The sequence below is a fragment of the Nilaparvata lugens genome, chromosome X (genome assembly GCF_014356525.2).
Source record: "Nilaparvata lugens isolate BPH chromosome X, ASM1435652v1, whole genome shotgun sequence".
Lineage (NCBI taxonomy): Eukaryota > Metazoa > Arthropoda > Insecta > Hemiptera > Delphacidae > Nilaparvata > Nilaparvata lugens.
Genome location: NC_052518.1, coordinates 26,417,393 through 26,434,251, shown reverse-complemented (window position 1 = coordinate 26,434,251; position 16,859 = coordinate 26,417,393). Strand labels below are relative to the sequence as shown.

At 34.5% G+C, this 16,859-nt stretch overlaps 1 protein-coding gene across 1 annotated transcript; it reads right to left on the bottom strand.

Moving 5' to 3' along the window:
* Positions 1 to 14,434: 14,434 nt before the first annotated feature.
* LOC120354931 lies at positions 14,435 to 16,317 on the bottom strand. The gene is made up of 2 exons (XM_039443097.1): positions 16,127 to 16,317; positions 14,435 to 15,252 (listed from the first exon to the last, which is right to left on the bottom strand). The coding sequence occupies exons 1-2, from the start codon at positions 16,301 to 16,303 to the stop codon at positions 14,896 to 14,898; spliced, it is 534 nt and encodes a 177-aa protein (XP_039299031.1). The 5' UTR covers positions 16,304 to 16,317; the 3' UTR covers positions 14,435 to 14,895.
* Between the last annotated feature and the right edge of the window lie 542 nt (positions 16,318 to 16,859).

Here is a 16,859-nt window from a genome sequence, read left to right as displayed (position 1 = left end):
TTTACAGTGGGTCCTCATATCAACATTACAAATCAATCTAATTGCTTTCTTTTGGAGTATAAATATTTTCGAGACATGAGTACTAGAGCCCCATAATAGTATACCATAGGACAGTAAACTTTGTATTTGAGAGAAATACACATTTAATAATATATTAATATCTACAGTTAACTTTAACCTTCTCAGCAAGTACAGTACCTTTGCTATTTTTTCACTAATTAATTCTGCATATGTGGTTGCCAATTAAGTTTGGGATCAAGAACAATACCTAGAAATTTTAAAGGTTCAGTCCCTACTTCATTGTTTGAATTTCTATTATAGGTGAACATAATAATTACTAGCACAACAATCATTAAGGAGTAGAGAGCTATCAACTAGACAATTTTGTACACCTGCTTCGGATTTACAACTAACTTTGAGACCAAAATCATCAGCAAAGAGAAATCCTGCTTTATCAGTGCCTTCTATATTACAAATTATGTTGTTAATATATATATATTAGGGAGTATTGATCCAAGTATGGGCCCCATAATGAACCTTTCTGCCCTTAGAGAATTGACAATCTTTGTAAACAAACTGGTTGCGGTCCTTTAAATAGATTGATTTTGAATTGCAGCCATAATAAGAAAATTTTTCAAAAAGTATGTTATGCTTAACAGTATCGAAAGCTTTAGACAATATGTCATATGACCTAAAACTAACAGATAGACCCTTCTCCAAATCATCAACAACACTATTAATTTACTAAACTTGTTACTGCATTGCTAGTATTTCTACATGGCCTGAAACCAAATTGTTTTTTAGTAAAAATACCAAAGTTTTCAAAATTATTTGAGATCTGGTCTTGCATTATGGCCTCAAATACTTTGGATATCACAGGTACAATTGTTATTGGCCTGAAATAAGGCCTGATTATATTGGCCTGAAATATTGGCCTGAAGTTTTTCTTATCACCTTTTTTATGTAGCCTACAGGTATTACCTTAACGTTTTTCAATACACTTGGATAAATGCCCTTGTATACTAAACAATAATTTATAAGGTAACTCAAAACTTCACTTATATAAGGGGCAGATATTTTTAAGACCTTAGAATTAATACCATATATATCTAAAAAAACTTGAATTACTAAGACTACTTATTTTCTGGTACACATAATCTGCAGTAACAGGTTGGAAAAAAATGGTACATTGGGCCTATTGCACTTATTGATGTAGTGAGAGCTGAGATGTTCACTAACTGGCACATTTTCACTAATTTCCTCAACTTTTTCAATGAAAAAGTTGTTAAATGAATCAGCGTTGTTATCATCATGTGAATCAATAGCTTCATTGTTGACATTTGTAAGAATTTTAACTACCTTCCATGCAGCTTGAGTTTTATTTTTTGAGTGCTCTATTTTGTTGTTGAAATAATTTATTTTTGCATTCTTAATAGCAATTCTATACTCTTTCTTACAGCTTTTATATTTATCTCTGAACTGATTAGTCTTAAAAAATTTCAGTAAGCTATAATATTCATCACAACTATGTTTGAGCTTTATTAAATCAGCAGTATACCATCCATCATCCAGCTTAGGCTTACTAACTTTGAAACCTCTAAGAGGATAAGCAGCATTAACAGCTGACATATACAAATCAAAAAACTTCTTAAACTTATCATTCGCATCATTAGGCTAAGCAAATACACCACACTCCAGTGTATGATACTAATTAATTAACCTAACAAATAAATAAGTGTTCTGATCATTAATTAACTAACCTATCTAGCTTTTTGTTTACACTAGAAAAACTTTGAGAGTCATTTTTCACATTTATTAAATATTTAAATAGTAGGGCATGATGATCTGACAGTAGATGTGTATTGATAACTCGGGTCACATGTCTGCTATCATGAATATCACAGTCACAACATTATCAATACAGTGACCTTCATTCAGTGTGCCTGGTCTAGTGATTTCATTTTTGTAGAAATATGGATACCAAAACATTCAAACAAATTGCAAAGATCTCTATTAAAATTATCATTTACATTAAAGTTGACATTGAAATCAGCACATAATATTAAATTATAGTTACATTTATAAATGGCACATAATATATCATTAAGACAGGATAGAGAGTTGTTAAAAAAACTAACATCATTATTATAGGGTCTGTACAATGACAAAACAATTATTTTTTCATTTGGAAGTTTAATTGCAACAGCTTCACAAATCATTTCTATAGAAAGTTCCTTTACTATGCTTAATTCTTCTAATTTCAATCCATTAATTAAAAAAATTGCTTCTCCACTATGTGTGGAATTTTTCCTTCCATAGAAGGACCCAAGTTCATAGTCAGGTATTGTGAGACAGCTACAGTCATCGTTTGTTAACCAGTGTTCAGCAACAGTAATTATCCTAGCATTAGGCTATAGTTTTATAACATAATAAGAGGGAAATATATTCTTATTTGTTTGATATACCCTGGACATTCAAAGATATGGTGTTTAGAAAAGTTTCATTAGCTGTTTATTCATCATTAGTCCTAGGCCCAGGATTGGTATTGTTTGCATATCACTATCACATAACCTAGCTACATTTGGACTGTTGTATAAATTAGAATTGGAACCGTTTTGGGCGTATAAGCCTGTGGTACTTTTCTGTAAGTTGAGTAATTCTCATTGATTGAATAAATAAATAAATATCCATTCCTATCTTTAGACCTATTAAAAGAGTTATTTATGAAAAATTGCATGGCTGAAGAGGAATGATTTTAGGACTAACTTGACTTTTATGATCTAAATATTTATTTATACAATTGAGAATTTCATTGCCAATGAGCTTCTTACCAATTCTATCCAGGTATATATTTATTGTATATATCCTAATAGAATAAGATTCTTGTGCAGAATTAGTTGAGCTTGTAAGTAGTGATAGAAATGAAGGAATTACATTTACAATTTTATTTTTTGTTACATTTATTTATTTCCAATCACTCAATTACATACACTCTGTGAGTAGTGATGCGGTTTACTTTTAATTTCTACTTTTGATGTGTTTTATTCTTGATTTCGTTTCAAAATGTTAATAACCTTAAAGCATTACTAAATCTCATAAGGAAATAATTGTAAAAGAAGCAAGCTAAATAGTACAAGTAATTATAATAATTCAAGTACAAGTTATAATTCTATAACTGACTTACCTTTCAAAGTTGAATTCAAAAATTTATCACTGCTTGAATAATCTTTTTGGACATTTTGACACAATCACAACAACACAAAACACAATATCACTTTCACTCTGCACTGTCTGCAGACAACAGACAGCTGACAGACAAGGACTAGACAAGAATATTCCATTCACAACAGAAATGGCGCCAACTTCAATACATAACCTCAAATCAAGTTCAGTCTGAATAAATGGCGCGAACACTCAGACCCACGGGAGTGAACTATAATACTCCATTACGCAAACGTCATCACATGATAGGTCTGTGGAGCTACTAAAGATGCTTGGACCATCTTACGCGAACGTACCAACATGAGTTGTAAAGATTTATGCAAAAGACCAACTTTGTGTTAAGGAATGAACCTATATATATATATATATATATATTATATATATATATATATATATATATATATATATATATATATAGTACATAAACCATATCCATAGATTTTGGAAGCGGCATGCTATCTTTTCAATCTTTTGAAACAGCATTATTGTCTAAGGTTGGTGAAAGAAGTTCTCTGCATTCCATAACAACAATCTGTAGACTGACATCTCGGGTATTAGAACCAAAAGGCCTTGCTTTATAGAACTATAAATACTCATTCAGTATTACAATGCCTTGCTTCCATGAAACAAAGCAAATGTTTCCAAAAGCTATGTCTATATGTCTATATATATATAGCCTACTTTGTTAAAAAGTGATAGATTATTTTGATAATTTTGTTTTCAGGCAAATTTTTAATACAGAACAATTTTTATAAAACTTGTATTTATTATTTCTCAGTTTATCCCTCTATGAAAAACAAACAATATAGTCAATTTGACCACTTGACAAGTAAATCACTGATCGAAACTTTGAACCTATATTCTGTCTTCTTGAAAAGCTTTTTATTCCATTCAAATTTGGAGAATCAGTGAATTATATAGAGTAAATATTATAATAAGTAAGTAGAATTGATCCCGTCAACCATGTCCTATTTTAGCCTATTTACAACTAATTTTCTTTGCAGATGTGGTTGTAGTTTAAGATTTGCATCTGTGGAGAGAAAAATTATTTTATTTTGTTAAATTATAGAGAAAAAACAATATTGAACAACAAGGTACAATGGATTAATGTTATAAGCCTCCATAAGTGTAGGGGAATGTCAGCTAGCCTTCAACTAGCTTCAAGCTTGCTTAACCCAACTGTCCAGTTGGGAGTGCATTTGGTAGTGCTTATTTTGGGACTGCATTTGGTAAGTGCATTACATAATGGTGTTTCATGTTTCAAATTCATGAACCAGTTACATGCATAGATAGATAGATAGATTGAATAGCATTCACTGCTCACCTAAATCAGGGGGATCTGGAACTTGTCAAAAAATCTAAATGGTCGAACAAAAAATACACAGCCCACAGTAACAAATACACAACACTCAGGGAAAGAAAACATTATACCATTCATGTGAAGTAATGTTGAATATACTATTCCTTTGAGTAAAAAGCACTATTAGAGAAATCTATCTTTAAAACTTTCGATGAGATCTAAAGTTGCGTTCATTCATACTCTTCATGAAATCAGGTAAAATATTATATAATTGGATGCCAGAGCTTCTGTTGCATATTTTTCCATTTTCATCGAAAAAACACACTGGCGTCTGCCGAACGTGACTTTATCACAATGCAGCACCTTGCATTTTCCTTTGATGTCTCTCAATAGAATTTGTTGAACTATTCAGTTGGAAAAATAACTAGTAGTTCTGTGAACAGTAGACCTCGCGCAGTTAAAAACCACAGCCTCCATCAGGGTGAATTATGTGCTGTTATGACGTGTCGGCGAAATATCTATGTCTAAGCCACTAATGGCTGTTTGAAATGTATCGTCAATAATTATTGATATTAAGTATAAATATTATAATTAGAATGATAATAATTTGTTGTAAAAAACTTCTATCATACCGAGTTAAAATACCTACTTACCGAGTTGAAAGCAGAGAAAAGTCAGGAGAAAATAACAAGCTAACTACTTTAAGTTATCAATATTGAATGCCTCATCGCTTGCAATAGTTCACACGACAGCTGATTTTTACCAAATAACATTGGGATATTAATTGCATGCGTCATTTCATGCAATTAATAGTCCACTCGACAGCTGATTTATGATGAATAATTCTATAGTCTGATTTTTACGGTAATACTGGCGTTTGAAAGAGACTCTTTTTCCTTTTGTTTTATCCTTGAAATGCAAAATTTCAAAAAACCTTGTATATATACGTTGTAACATATTTAATTTGGATTGATAAATAAAAATCCCTAGTTGAAATATTTATAGGTCTAAGTGAAGTAACTGGCTAATATCGCCAAAGAGATAACGTAAAGATTAGATAATATCAGACATCCTGGATAAATATTTAGTGATCGGCGACCTAACGATCGACCGAGCCATACAACGTAGAATCTGACCAAGCACCTTGGCAGAAATTTATTGTGGCAAAACAGTATGCAATTGGAGGAACTAAAAGTCTCACGTGGCTAATTATTGTAATGTATGAAACAACTAATAATCTATAAAAAATTACTTAGCATGTAAAGAGCATATTTAAAAACCCAACAAAAATAATTAAATGTATTAAGGAAGTAGGAGGTTACTGGGCGCATGAATACTGTAATAATTTGCATGCACCAATCAAATAGTGGCAATTGATAGGCGGCAATAGTGAGCCGATTCAAATATATTTGTATATATTTCTACAAATAATAAGAATTTATAAAAAATTGTTGTATAGTCTATGTTTTGGATATGGCCCGAAGGCAAAGAAATTATTAAATATATGACATAAGTAATAATTTAATAATTTAGTATGGTCTATTTGAGCCTTGAATGGCGGAGGAATAGAATATTCAAATTTTATGCAAATTTAGAAATCGGAAATGAGAATTGTAAAATTGAGAAACGAGAACCACACTCGCCTGCCAACTTCCACCATGAGAGGTCACCAAAAATTATAGAGCGTAATACCTTGTTATACCTTGTAATAATTTAAAGTTAAATTGAATCACTAAATTTCTCATAAGACTTTGTGATGCTCTTATAAAGCAAAAGTCATTTTTAAATAATTTTGAAACCTCTTGGAAGAGACGACTTCGGCTACAATAATCCAGGACCACCAGGAGTTGGATCGACATCAGCAGCTCATAAGAAAATTCCGGCACGTGAGTGAAAAATATTGAAATAGTGATAGGGCGCCCTCAGTGCTTCGAAATTACATAAGAATCAAAGCTAGCTCGTCGAAAGGGTTTCTTATAAATTAAGAATTTGGTAAAAATACTTGCGCAAGTAAATGTAGTATAAGAGGTATTAGATAGTAACGAATCAATCCATATATCAAAAAGATCCATCAATCAAAGAAGTCTAAGATCTAGGCTGTTAATACAATATTCATATGATCATTAATTTCTGCAATATAATTTGCAATAATTTAATGTAGCTCTGATTCACCAGATGAATTGCTCTATTTATTCCTTCAGGTGCCGAATCTCACACCCTGAGATAAAAAATATATTTATTACAAAGAAATCTATTAGATACTATAGAATTTAATATATATATTTGGATTACTAGCTTGTCAATTTGTCATGCTGACCTAAGAATTTAGTCTAAAATAGAATTATCCAAGTCGACAGGTATTAGCAAGCTGATATCGCAGCTACATGCAAATAAATGCATATGATCATAAAAATGGTATAAAATGTAAAGAATGGTATTTAGCCTGTGATATTTCATTGATTTCGATTATTGTTTTATCTTATATTATATATTTTTTATCGCTCTACATATTTTTGCTCTGATTTATTTTTTGCAATATTTGTTAATATATGTATCAAATTGTTTATGGTGTGCGATTTATTTTTAGTCCTCAATACTATAGAATAAGTATTAAATGTATATTTTTTAATGAATTATCAGAATTATTGTGGAAACTCATATCTGGGCCTATAAAGATTTTTATGAGACTATATCCTATTAAAAACCACGACCTGATTTTTATAATTGTTAAAATATTCCATGCTCTACCGATTGATGCCAAGCAGGAGGCTAATCGTTATTTAATTATAAAAAAAAACGTGACAACGTTGACGCGCAATTTGAAGAGTAACATACCTGTTAAATTTCATTGAAATCTAATGCCGCGTTTCGCCGTAAATGCGGAACATAAAAATATTTGGACATAAAGAGAAATGCAAAACCGTCGACTTAAGTCTTAGACCTCACTTCGCTCGGTCAATGAAACTTTGGATATCTGAGTTCTTTTTAAAGTACTATGCTATTCTACTTGTTCTACTGAGCCAGTACCATTTTGATTTTTTTTTCATAGTACATGGCACTATTGAAATTAACTGTTCTATTGATTTATTCTAACTTTGTCTACAGAATTGTGAAACTGCATATTATGAGGAGTACTGTATGTTTAATTTGTTTGTTATCCACGTCTGCATCTATTTTCAGTTTGAAGAACTGGATATCAATCTTGATTATTCAAATTTTTTATTGTTCAGCATACACACACATTATTTACATACATATAAAAACAAAATGATACACAATTTTTTTAGAATAATAATGCTCAAGGTAAAAACCTGTGAGGGGAGAAAAATCTAAATTTTCACATTAAAACGTCACTCGAGAATAATTATATCACCCGGCCTCACAACAGAGAGTCTTAGAGTCCTTGACTTAGAATAGTTAATCTCACAGTTGTACAGTCAGTGTGAGTGAGATTTTCTGCACACATCATGCGTGAATACGCCGTATGAATCGACTCGTATAATTTGAGGATGGTGATAATGATGAGGAAACATGATTCTGTTAAAAGGAATAGTCTCCATCTCCATTATGTTCTTAGGGATTTGCTTGTGATCATGTTTCTATCATTTTATCAATTCGAAGATCAGCCTTCAAAAATTTAGGTCAACTTATACATTTCAACTCACGTTGCTACATGTTTCAACTTAGCAAAAGGACAGAGGGAATTAGTATTATTATTCTCAAGAGCCCAGGAAATATCCCTGTTATTGTTCTTGGTACCTTATACAAAAGGGACTCCATAATACAAAAACAAATCAGTCCTTTCTGGACAAAGCTTGAGGAAGAAGAAAAAGTAGAGAAGGTTTAAGAGTTCAGACTGACTTTTTTGCTCGAAATCCCCTCCCCCCTCTCCCCCCTCGTCCATCCCTCCTCCCCTTCCCCCCGCCTGTAGGGCGGGGGGTGTTCTAAAAATAGATTTCCCCTTCCCCCTGTCCAGTGGAGGTGAGGGGGATAGAGAGAGAGGGGGAGATATATCTTTCTCTCTCTTTCTAAAAATAGATTTCCCCTTCCCCCTGTCCAGTGGAGGTGAGGGGGATAGAGAGAGAGGGAGATATATCTTTCTCTCTCTTTCTAAAAATAGATTTCCCCTTCCCCCTGTCCAGTGGTGGTGAGGGGGATAGAGAGAGAGGGAGATATATCTTTCTCTCTCTTTCTAAAAATAGATTTCCCCTTCCCCCTGTCCAGTGGAGGTGAGGGGGGTAAGATATCCCTCTCTCTCTACTGTCAAATTGAAGTGAATCCATATTTCTACATCTAATGCTATGCTGACAGATTGAGGTGAATGATAGATGTGGGGAAAAAATCTCTTTGAGAGGGAAAAATTCCTTTGGTGTCAAATTAAAGTGAATTCATATTTCTACATCTAATGCTATACTGACAAATTGAAGTGAATCCATTTCGCTCTACTACGATGACAGGTTCAAGAGATAGAGATCTCCTTCTTTTACTCGTGCCATCTCTTTCCCGCACCCTTTCCGAAAGGAAAGGAGATAAGAATCAATTGAGAAATTCTCTCCCAGTATAGATGAGAGGGAAAAATTCCCTTGGTGACAGATTAAAGTGAATCCATATTACTCTAATCCAAAGTGAGGTCAATGACTCTCTCTATATCTAATTGAATTGAGAAATTCTCTCTCATCTAATGCTATAAATCTCTACGTTCTTTTACATTTTTTATCTGCAATATCGTACAAGCATTTCCAAAGTTCATCGGAATTTTTAACAACAGATAATGACGAATCATTTGTACAATCATAATGTAGATGACCGCTGTCTAGAATATTGAGCAGTTCGAAAATCTCAGATAGAATCGAAAAGTGTACATTTTCTGTTTTTGTTAACGGTAAATCAACATCTTGACATCCTGTTGAAAATTTAATATTCTTCGCAATTGAATCAAATTCATTAAATGAAATTGACATCAAGAGACGAGATAATTTTTTGAATTTTGAAAAACCATAACACTGCATCTTGCAGATGTTTGACGTGACTCGAATGAGGGGGAAAGAATTCTAAATTGATGAGATGCACGTGTTATAGACGCGCGTGCACTAAAGATTACCCCACACGTGCTGTCTGCTCTAGCTCTAAATTGATGAGATGCACGTGTTATAGGCGCACGTGCACTAAAGATTACCCCACACGTGGTGTCTGCTCTAGCTCTAAGCAGCAACTAAACTAAAAAACGTGAATGGGATATCGGAATGAAAAATCGTTTGAAGGCAGAAAACGTTTATTTACACATTTCACTACAACAATACATAACTTCATCTTCAATTCTAATTAGCTTATCTATACATAAATTATGAGGACGATAATAACATAGATAGTCTCTTATATCATTTAAATTCACCGTGCTTAGAAAAATGTCTTTCAATTGCTTCGCCAAACTATAATTTTCAGGAGTTGATTTCCTAATTGCACTTTCACACTCATCGTACCAATCAATACAGTTTTTTAACCTCACTTCCAATTCGTTGTCGGGAGCCAACCACTTTCTCGGATCCATGTTGTTGAGCGAATGAAGAAAACTAAGTGTAGGCAGGAACTATTATAGAGTAATTAAGCGGTCTTTCTTCATCAATTGACGATAGACAACATGTACGCGCTTTATGCAGTCTCAATGCATGCAGGCAATAAACACACTGTAGATCCTTTCCGTTGTAGAAGAATCCATAACGAGCAAAGTTTCTTTTCTGTGAATTTGTGTACATTGGAGCCATTTTCATACTTTGCATTCGATTGTTTTCGCACAAGAAATTATTTGTTTGATACATATTTTTAAACAACAAAGAATTATAATGTTGAGCAGAGAATAACGCACAGCGAGAATGTGGTTTATTTTTATGAATGTTGCATGCAGCATAACACCATGAACTAGTGAAAAAGCTGAAATCAGGTTTTGGAAAATCCTCTGGTATGCATTGTACGTTGCTATGCAATCTTCTTAAAAACTTTGCTTTCTCAGTTCCTTTTGTGAAAATTTTCTCATAAGCTGCAAGGTAATCACGTATTAATGACTCATTGTATTCTAAATCTCCATCTTCCCATTTTATTTTATGATAGTGACGTTCTAACCATGTTACATCGTTATACAATTTTGCACTCAATTCTGTCTTTGCAAATGGCGATTTGAAATGGAACACAATATAATTATTAAACTGATCAATTATGGCAAGTTCTTTCACAATAATTTGATTACAATCTTGTTTAAACCAGTGAAGATCAACCGTAGCAATTTTAGCAGTCGCTTGACCTTCTTTCTCTTCGTGGGCTTTGTCTCTCCCCTCAGCGGCGGCGGGGGCGGCGGCGGATTCCTCAAATCCTCCTTTGTCCTCCTCCACCTGCAGCGGCTTCGGTAATCCTGCGTCTCTCCCCTCCTCCTCCTCCTCCACCTCCAGCGGCTTCGGCGTACTGCACCTTGCTTCATAATAGAAACTATCAAGATCGCACTGAATACCAATAGAGCGAGTTTGTGGCTTATCCAAAATATCAGAACACAAAGAATAGGACATGTTGGCTGTTCAAAGGTGAAACTGATAATGGCTTACATTTGTCGCAGTACACACCTTATATAACCTGCAGTGATGCACTCTATCAACAAATTACTGAACTTCTTTCACCATACTCGTGAGAGGTGTGTATTCCATCACACGATCGCTAATTAAAACGCAATACGCGGAAGTATTTGCAGGTACTGCACTTTTAAATTCCATTTCAATACGAACATCTGTCGATGATTTCAAATGACTTGGTTGGTGTGAACAATCTACAACAATCAGTGGTGTTGATTCACAAAATGTTTTAAAATCGATTTCTGTTCCGAGTTCGCTATTGATTGAATGATTATAATACGAGGGCGCGAAATCCAAGAACATCCGGTATAAAACCTCCTTCTTACCTAGCAGATTTTCATATGGATAATACTCACTGTTCAAATATACTTTAACATTGTAAATACCGCAGCTATCGAAATTAGATATTGATTTATTTATTTTATTCTTACGATCAGTTTGAAATGCAATTATAACGTATTTTGGACTATCAAAACTCGATGTGGTACGAACTGCCCAAGAATGGTTAAGTGAATTTTGCAAATTTGGTAATTCACAAATTTCCCAATGGCGGAAACCTAATTTCAGTGGAGTGTCAGCATCGAGCAGTCTCAAAAATTTCAGTCTTACATGATCTTCTAAAGTTATGTAGGGCATGCGCCATTGCAGTTTTGTAATTTTCACACTAACGTTTGTTCCGCTTTGAGACTCAACACAATTTAGATCTGTCGGTGACCTCAATAAGACGAGTTCCTGTTTCAAATTTAAAATTATTCTTTGAAAATCTTCAAAAAACGGGAGGATTAATTTCAGCGGAACACAGAAAGTGAATGTATTATCCGTTAGCTCATATCCTGCTCTGTCAAAACCAGCCAAGTGATATGTGTTTTTATCGAGAGTATTTTTCACCAATATAGCTTTAATTGTGGATGTTAATCCAATCAATCTTGATTTAGAAATTTGCTGACCTGCTAATTCATATCGTATTTCGTCAAAAAGGTTACCGATTACGTTACTGCTTAATTTATAGCCTGCTGCAACTGGTGTATCGGCTGGGTCTTTTCCCGGTTTTGTACAGTTAACTGTTCCCTCAATCAATATGAATGATTTACAAGGTAAAGAATAGACATCTAAAGAATTTATGCCAATACGTGCCTCGTCAGAGTTTTTTATTTCCTGTCCCGAATAAACTGTATGAGTGTGAAATTGGAATTTAGTAATATCATTATAAAACTGAAGGTCTGTCTCCACATCCAGAATTTCACTAATTGCCGCCGCTCCCCCGCCTAACATGTCGCCAATCGACTATAAAACCCAACTTTTCTAATATTCTCGCGCTTTTAGCCGACAAAGCACGTTTGTTTTTAGGTGTTGTCGCTATCGCGTTCCTTTCTCTAATGACTTGATTGGTCTTATTCGAACGTGGGTTGAAAATAAGATAACCCATTACTTTTCACGTATGTGCAACCTAATTGTAATTGTATCTCCGCGGAAATCAATAAACGATCCGTTCTGGTCCGTTACCTTTACATTAATAGTTTGAATTCGATGCGTATTCAAAGGTACATAAATAATCGGTGATGGTACTTCGTTTATTAAATAACCGCTAGGAACCTTTGGTAAAAATTCGTAGATTACATGTTTTTGTTTTCCCTCAGAGTAACTGCCGCAAGCTAAATTACACTCAACAAGAATACTGTCAACGCTTGTTATGTTAACCAAATGTTTGGAATAATGCCATTTATTTGGCTGCAAAACAACATTATCAAAACCAAGTATCTTAGCAATCGAATCAGAACGTGTTAAATCAATGGCTTTATCAGAATGAATTTCAATCTTCATAGTATTTACGTTTGCACGTATAATAAGTTTATTCTTCTTGTCATCAATATTCAATTTATTCTTTAAAGATTTTATAATATCCTCAACTTCATATGCACCAGTATCCAACTCGATTAATCTATCACCATATTTGAAGCTGGAATTTGTTCCTTTGTTAATGTTTGCAATACTATTGTAACTGGAAAAATTAATCAATCCAATTTCCCATTCACGATTTTTATCCAATTCTATAATTTCTTGTAAATGTTCATAGAGATCACTTGTGTTAGATCGTAATGTAATAACCACCATCTTGTGTGTTCACCACAATCACTTAATTACAACTGATTTGCAAGAAACAATAATGTAAGATGACCACAAAAATCGCTATTTAATGGTTGCATATGCTCTACATTATAAAATATATTTACTCCATTTTCTTTTTTCCAATATTTGTCCAATTCGTATGGAGGTTGTAAATTTCCAATTGGATCAAAATACCAAACATTAGAACCAATTTTCTTATATGCTACCCAGTGTGTCCCATCCTCGCTTTCCCTTGCTAAATTCACAATGGCATTCTCGTTTTTTAGAATTTTTTTGGGTAATGCATCTAGCATATATATGCCTCTTAACCGAATCTGTAATAATTTCGACCAATCAATCAAATCATAATTACTCAATTCTCCTTCAATATTCATGTCTTCTTCTTCTTCTTCTTCCTACTCTTCTTCGTTGTTCTACGTTTCTTAACTTGAGGGAATAAACTCACTCCATATGATGCTGGTGGGGGTGGGGGTAGAAGTCTACCACCACTTTTAGGAAAAGGCTTCAAAAAATATCCTTTTCCTGCAATATGCTTTTTCAACTGAGCTATAGCTTTGCGTCTAATATCGTTACTATAACTTCTCCTCTCCCCCTTCTTCTTCTTCTTCTTTCTCAAAGTCCCACCAAACGCCGCTTTAGCTTTCATAACGTTTGTAACAAGATAGCTAAGTGCTTTCTCGGCAAGGGGTGTTTGAGGATTTTTGAAAATGTCCCATGCAGCGTTCGCTAGAGCCCTGTCAGCTACCGCCCGAGTTTTATTATCACTATTTTGAGTATAGGCTATATCGTGGGCCTTGCAAGCTTTATCTAACGAATTTATGCCTTGATCACCTCTCTTTAACCTTTCATTAACCTTGGTGCCCGGGCCACACCACTCGTATCCGGGAATATGATATTCTTCCCCAAGGTTATCAATTACCTTATTTAGAATAGTTGATGTTACATTACCTGCCAAACCTTTAAAAACTCTCGCCGCTGAACTCAAGATTCCTTTACCCCGTTTCCTCGAACTCTGCTTTTTTCTCGAACTCTGCTTTTTTCTCCTACATACCATTTTTCATTACCTTTCAACTCAATGGTTGAACATTAACTGAGGTTAATTAATTAATCAATACATCAACTTGATTTGGTTTAATGTTCAACCAATGAGTTGGAAGTGAATTCATATTTCTACATCTAATGCTATACTGTCAGATTGAAGTGATACATTGCTTGAATGATAAGAATATTATTTCAAATCTGAAAGGTGAATGTGATTTGAAAAGGGAAGAAATGATGCTGGGCCACCCACATCTGTGGGAGCACGAGAAGGAGGGGGCGAGAAGCTGCCAGCGCTTGCCTGCACAGCTGTGTGCCTCTAGCGGTAAGTCTACTGAGCATGCTCACAACAAACTATAAAAGACCTGCTCACCTTATTTAAATTATCATTCACAACAGAGCAGCTGAAGCATTTCTTCTTCTTCTGTGTGATATTCATTACAAACTTATCAACATCGTCAACAACAGGTAAGAATTGAAAACAATTTTTTATCAAATATACACACATTTTATTGATCTATTCATCTAGTCACATACATATATATACAATTCGTTACACATAAGTGTCCAAATTGTATACAGATATAAAAATTGTTAAGCTTTAACAATTTTTATATCTGTCCAATTTGGGCACTTATGCGTAACTACTAACACATAATTTTTACACGTTTCATTGAATTCCCGAATTTTTCCCGCATCAATGCAGGAAGCAAATCTTTGAGGTAGATACACCTCGCATTTGCTTCCTGCATTGATTATTTTCAAAATTATGCGTCGACCATGCTGGTTCGTGTGCTCCCTCGCGGACACGATGCGGTATGGTTGATCCTCCTCTAACTCGCGTAAGGGGACCCATGGCTTGGCTACTGGTTTGTTAATGAGTTCTACAAACCCCATTTCAGCCTCCTTTATTAAGGGTACGAGAGAGGAGTCCTCATCCAGCATACGTTTCTGTTGAAAAATATTTGATTAGTGTCTTATTTGTTTCAGATCTCTACATCAGATTATCATCGAATTCTCTGCATAAAGTGAGTAATATCAGTTATTGAAATATCATTGTTGCATGATCGAGTACTTTTAACAATAATAATATCTAAGCAGTTCAAATAATATTTCCTTAGCATCAATTCGGTTCGTAATTTCCTTTACATTCCAAGCACTTCAAATAATATTGGTGACATTTATGCATGATTGGCTACTTTAAATAATAATAATATCTAAGCAGTTCAAATAATATTTCCTTAGCATCAATTCGGTTCGTAATTTCCTTTACATTCCAAGCACTTCAAATAATATTGGTGACATTGTTGCATGAGTGGCTACTTTAAATAATAATAATATCTAAGCAGTTCAAATAATATTTCCTTAGCATCAATTCGGTTCGTAATTTCCTTTACATTCCAAGCACTTCAAATAATATTGGTGACATTTATGCATGATTGAATACTTTAAATAATAATAATATCTAAGCAGTTCAAATAATATTTCCTTAGCATCAATTCGGTTCGTAATTTCCTTTACATTCCAAGCACTTCAAATAATATTTCTTAGCATCAATTCGGTTCGTATTTCCTTTACATTCAAGCACTTCAAATAATATTGGTGACATTTATGCATGATTGAATACTTCAAACGATAATATCTCATAATACCATTTCTAATCAGTTCGAGGAAATATTGCTTGCATTCTAATCAGTTCAAATAATATTCAGATCAAATAATATTCATATCAAATAATCAAAGACTCGTATGTGCACAGATTTTTTATCAATCACAGAAAAAAAATCTGTGCATACACAAGTTAATAATATTTGTTGAAACTAACCTTTGATTGAGGGAGCACGCTATCCTCTTCGCCGCTGACTTCACCCTCCTCGAAGTCGAGTTTCCTCTTCGCCTGCCTCTGCCTGATGTTGTTCGACAGCGTCGTCAACACAGCACGCCGCGGAGCCCACGTAGCTGCTGGACGCAAGCGTTGGATGGGGCTGTCCGGAATCACCATCTCGCCCCCTGGCGATGTCGAACGGTGTGGAGCGGGTGCAGTGGAGGCAGGAGCGGAGGCGGCAGCAGCAGAAGAGCTGGCACAGGTCTCGGCAGCTTTGCGCTGCCAGTAGTTTAGGACATGCTGCGGAGGCGGGCTATCCGGGAGGATAAAGGACGGCGAACTCATCTCGTGTGTGTGTGTGAAGTCTCTGTTGTCTCTGATGTAAATGGTGATTTTCCTCTCATCGCTCGTGTTTATATAGCATTCGTTTCTCTCTCTGTTCCAGACACGTGCGAGCGAGAGCGTGCCACAAGGCGAAAAAAATTCGAATTTCTCCCCCAACAACAACACGTGCTCCCAGATCGTTATCAGATTGTAAGTATGCCACACACGATCATTTTTCGAATAGCATCCATGTGTTAGAAGACGAAAAAAAAAATCTCGTCTAGAACTTAGCATGAGACATTGCTAGAAATCCCCAATAAAACCCATGATTCTAATTTTAATTCAAATCAATGTTAGATCCTTCAACATCAAAGTAAGAGCATCTCATTTTTCAAACATGAATCTTGTC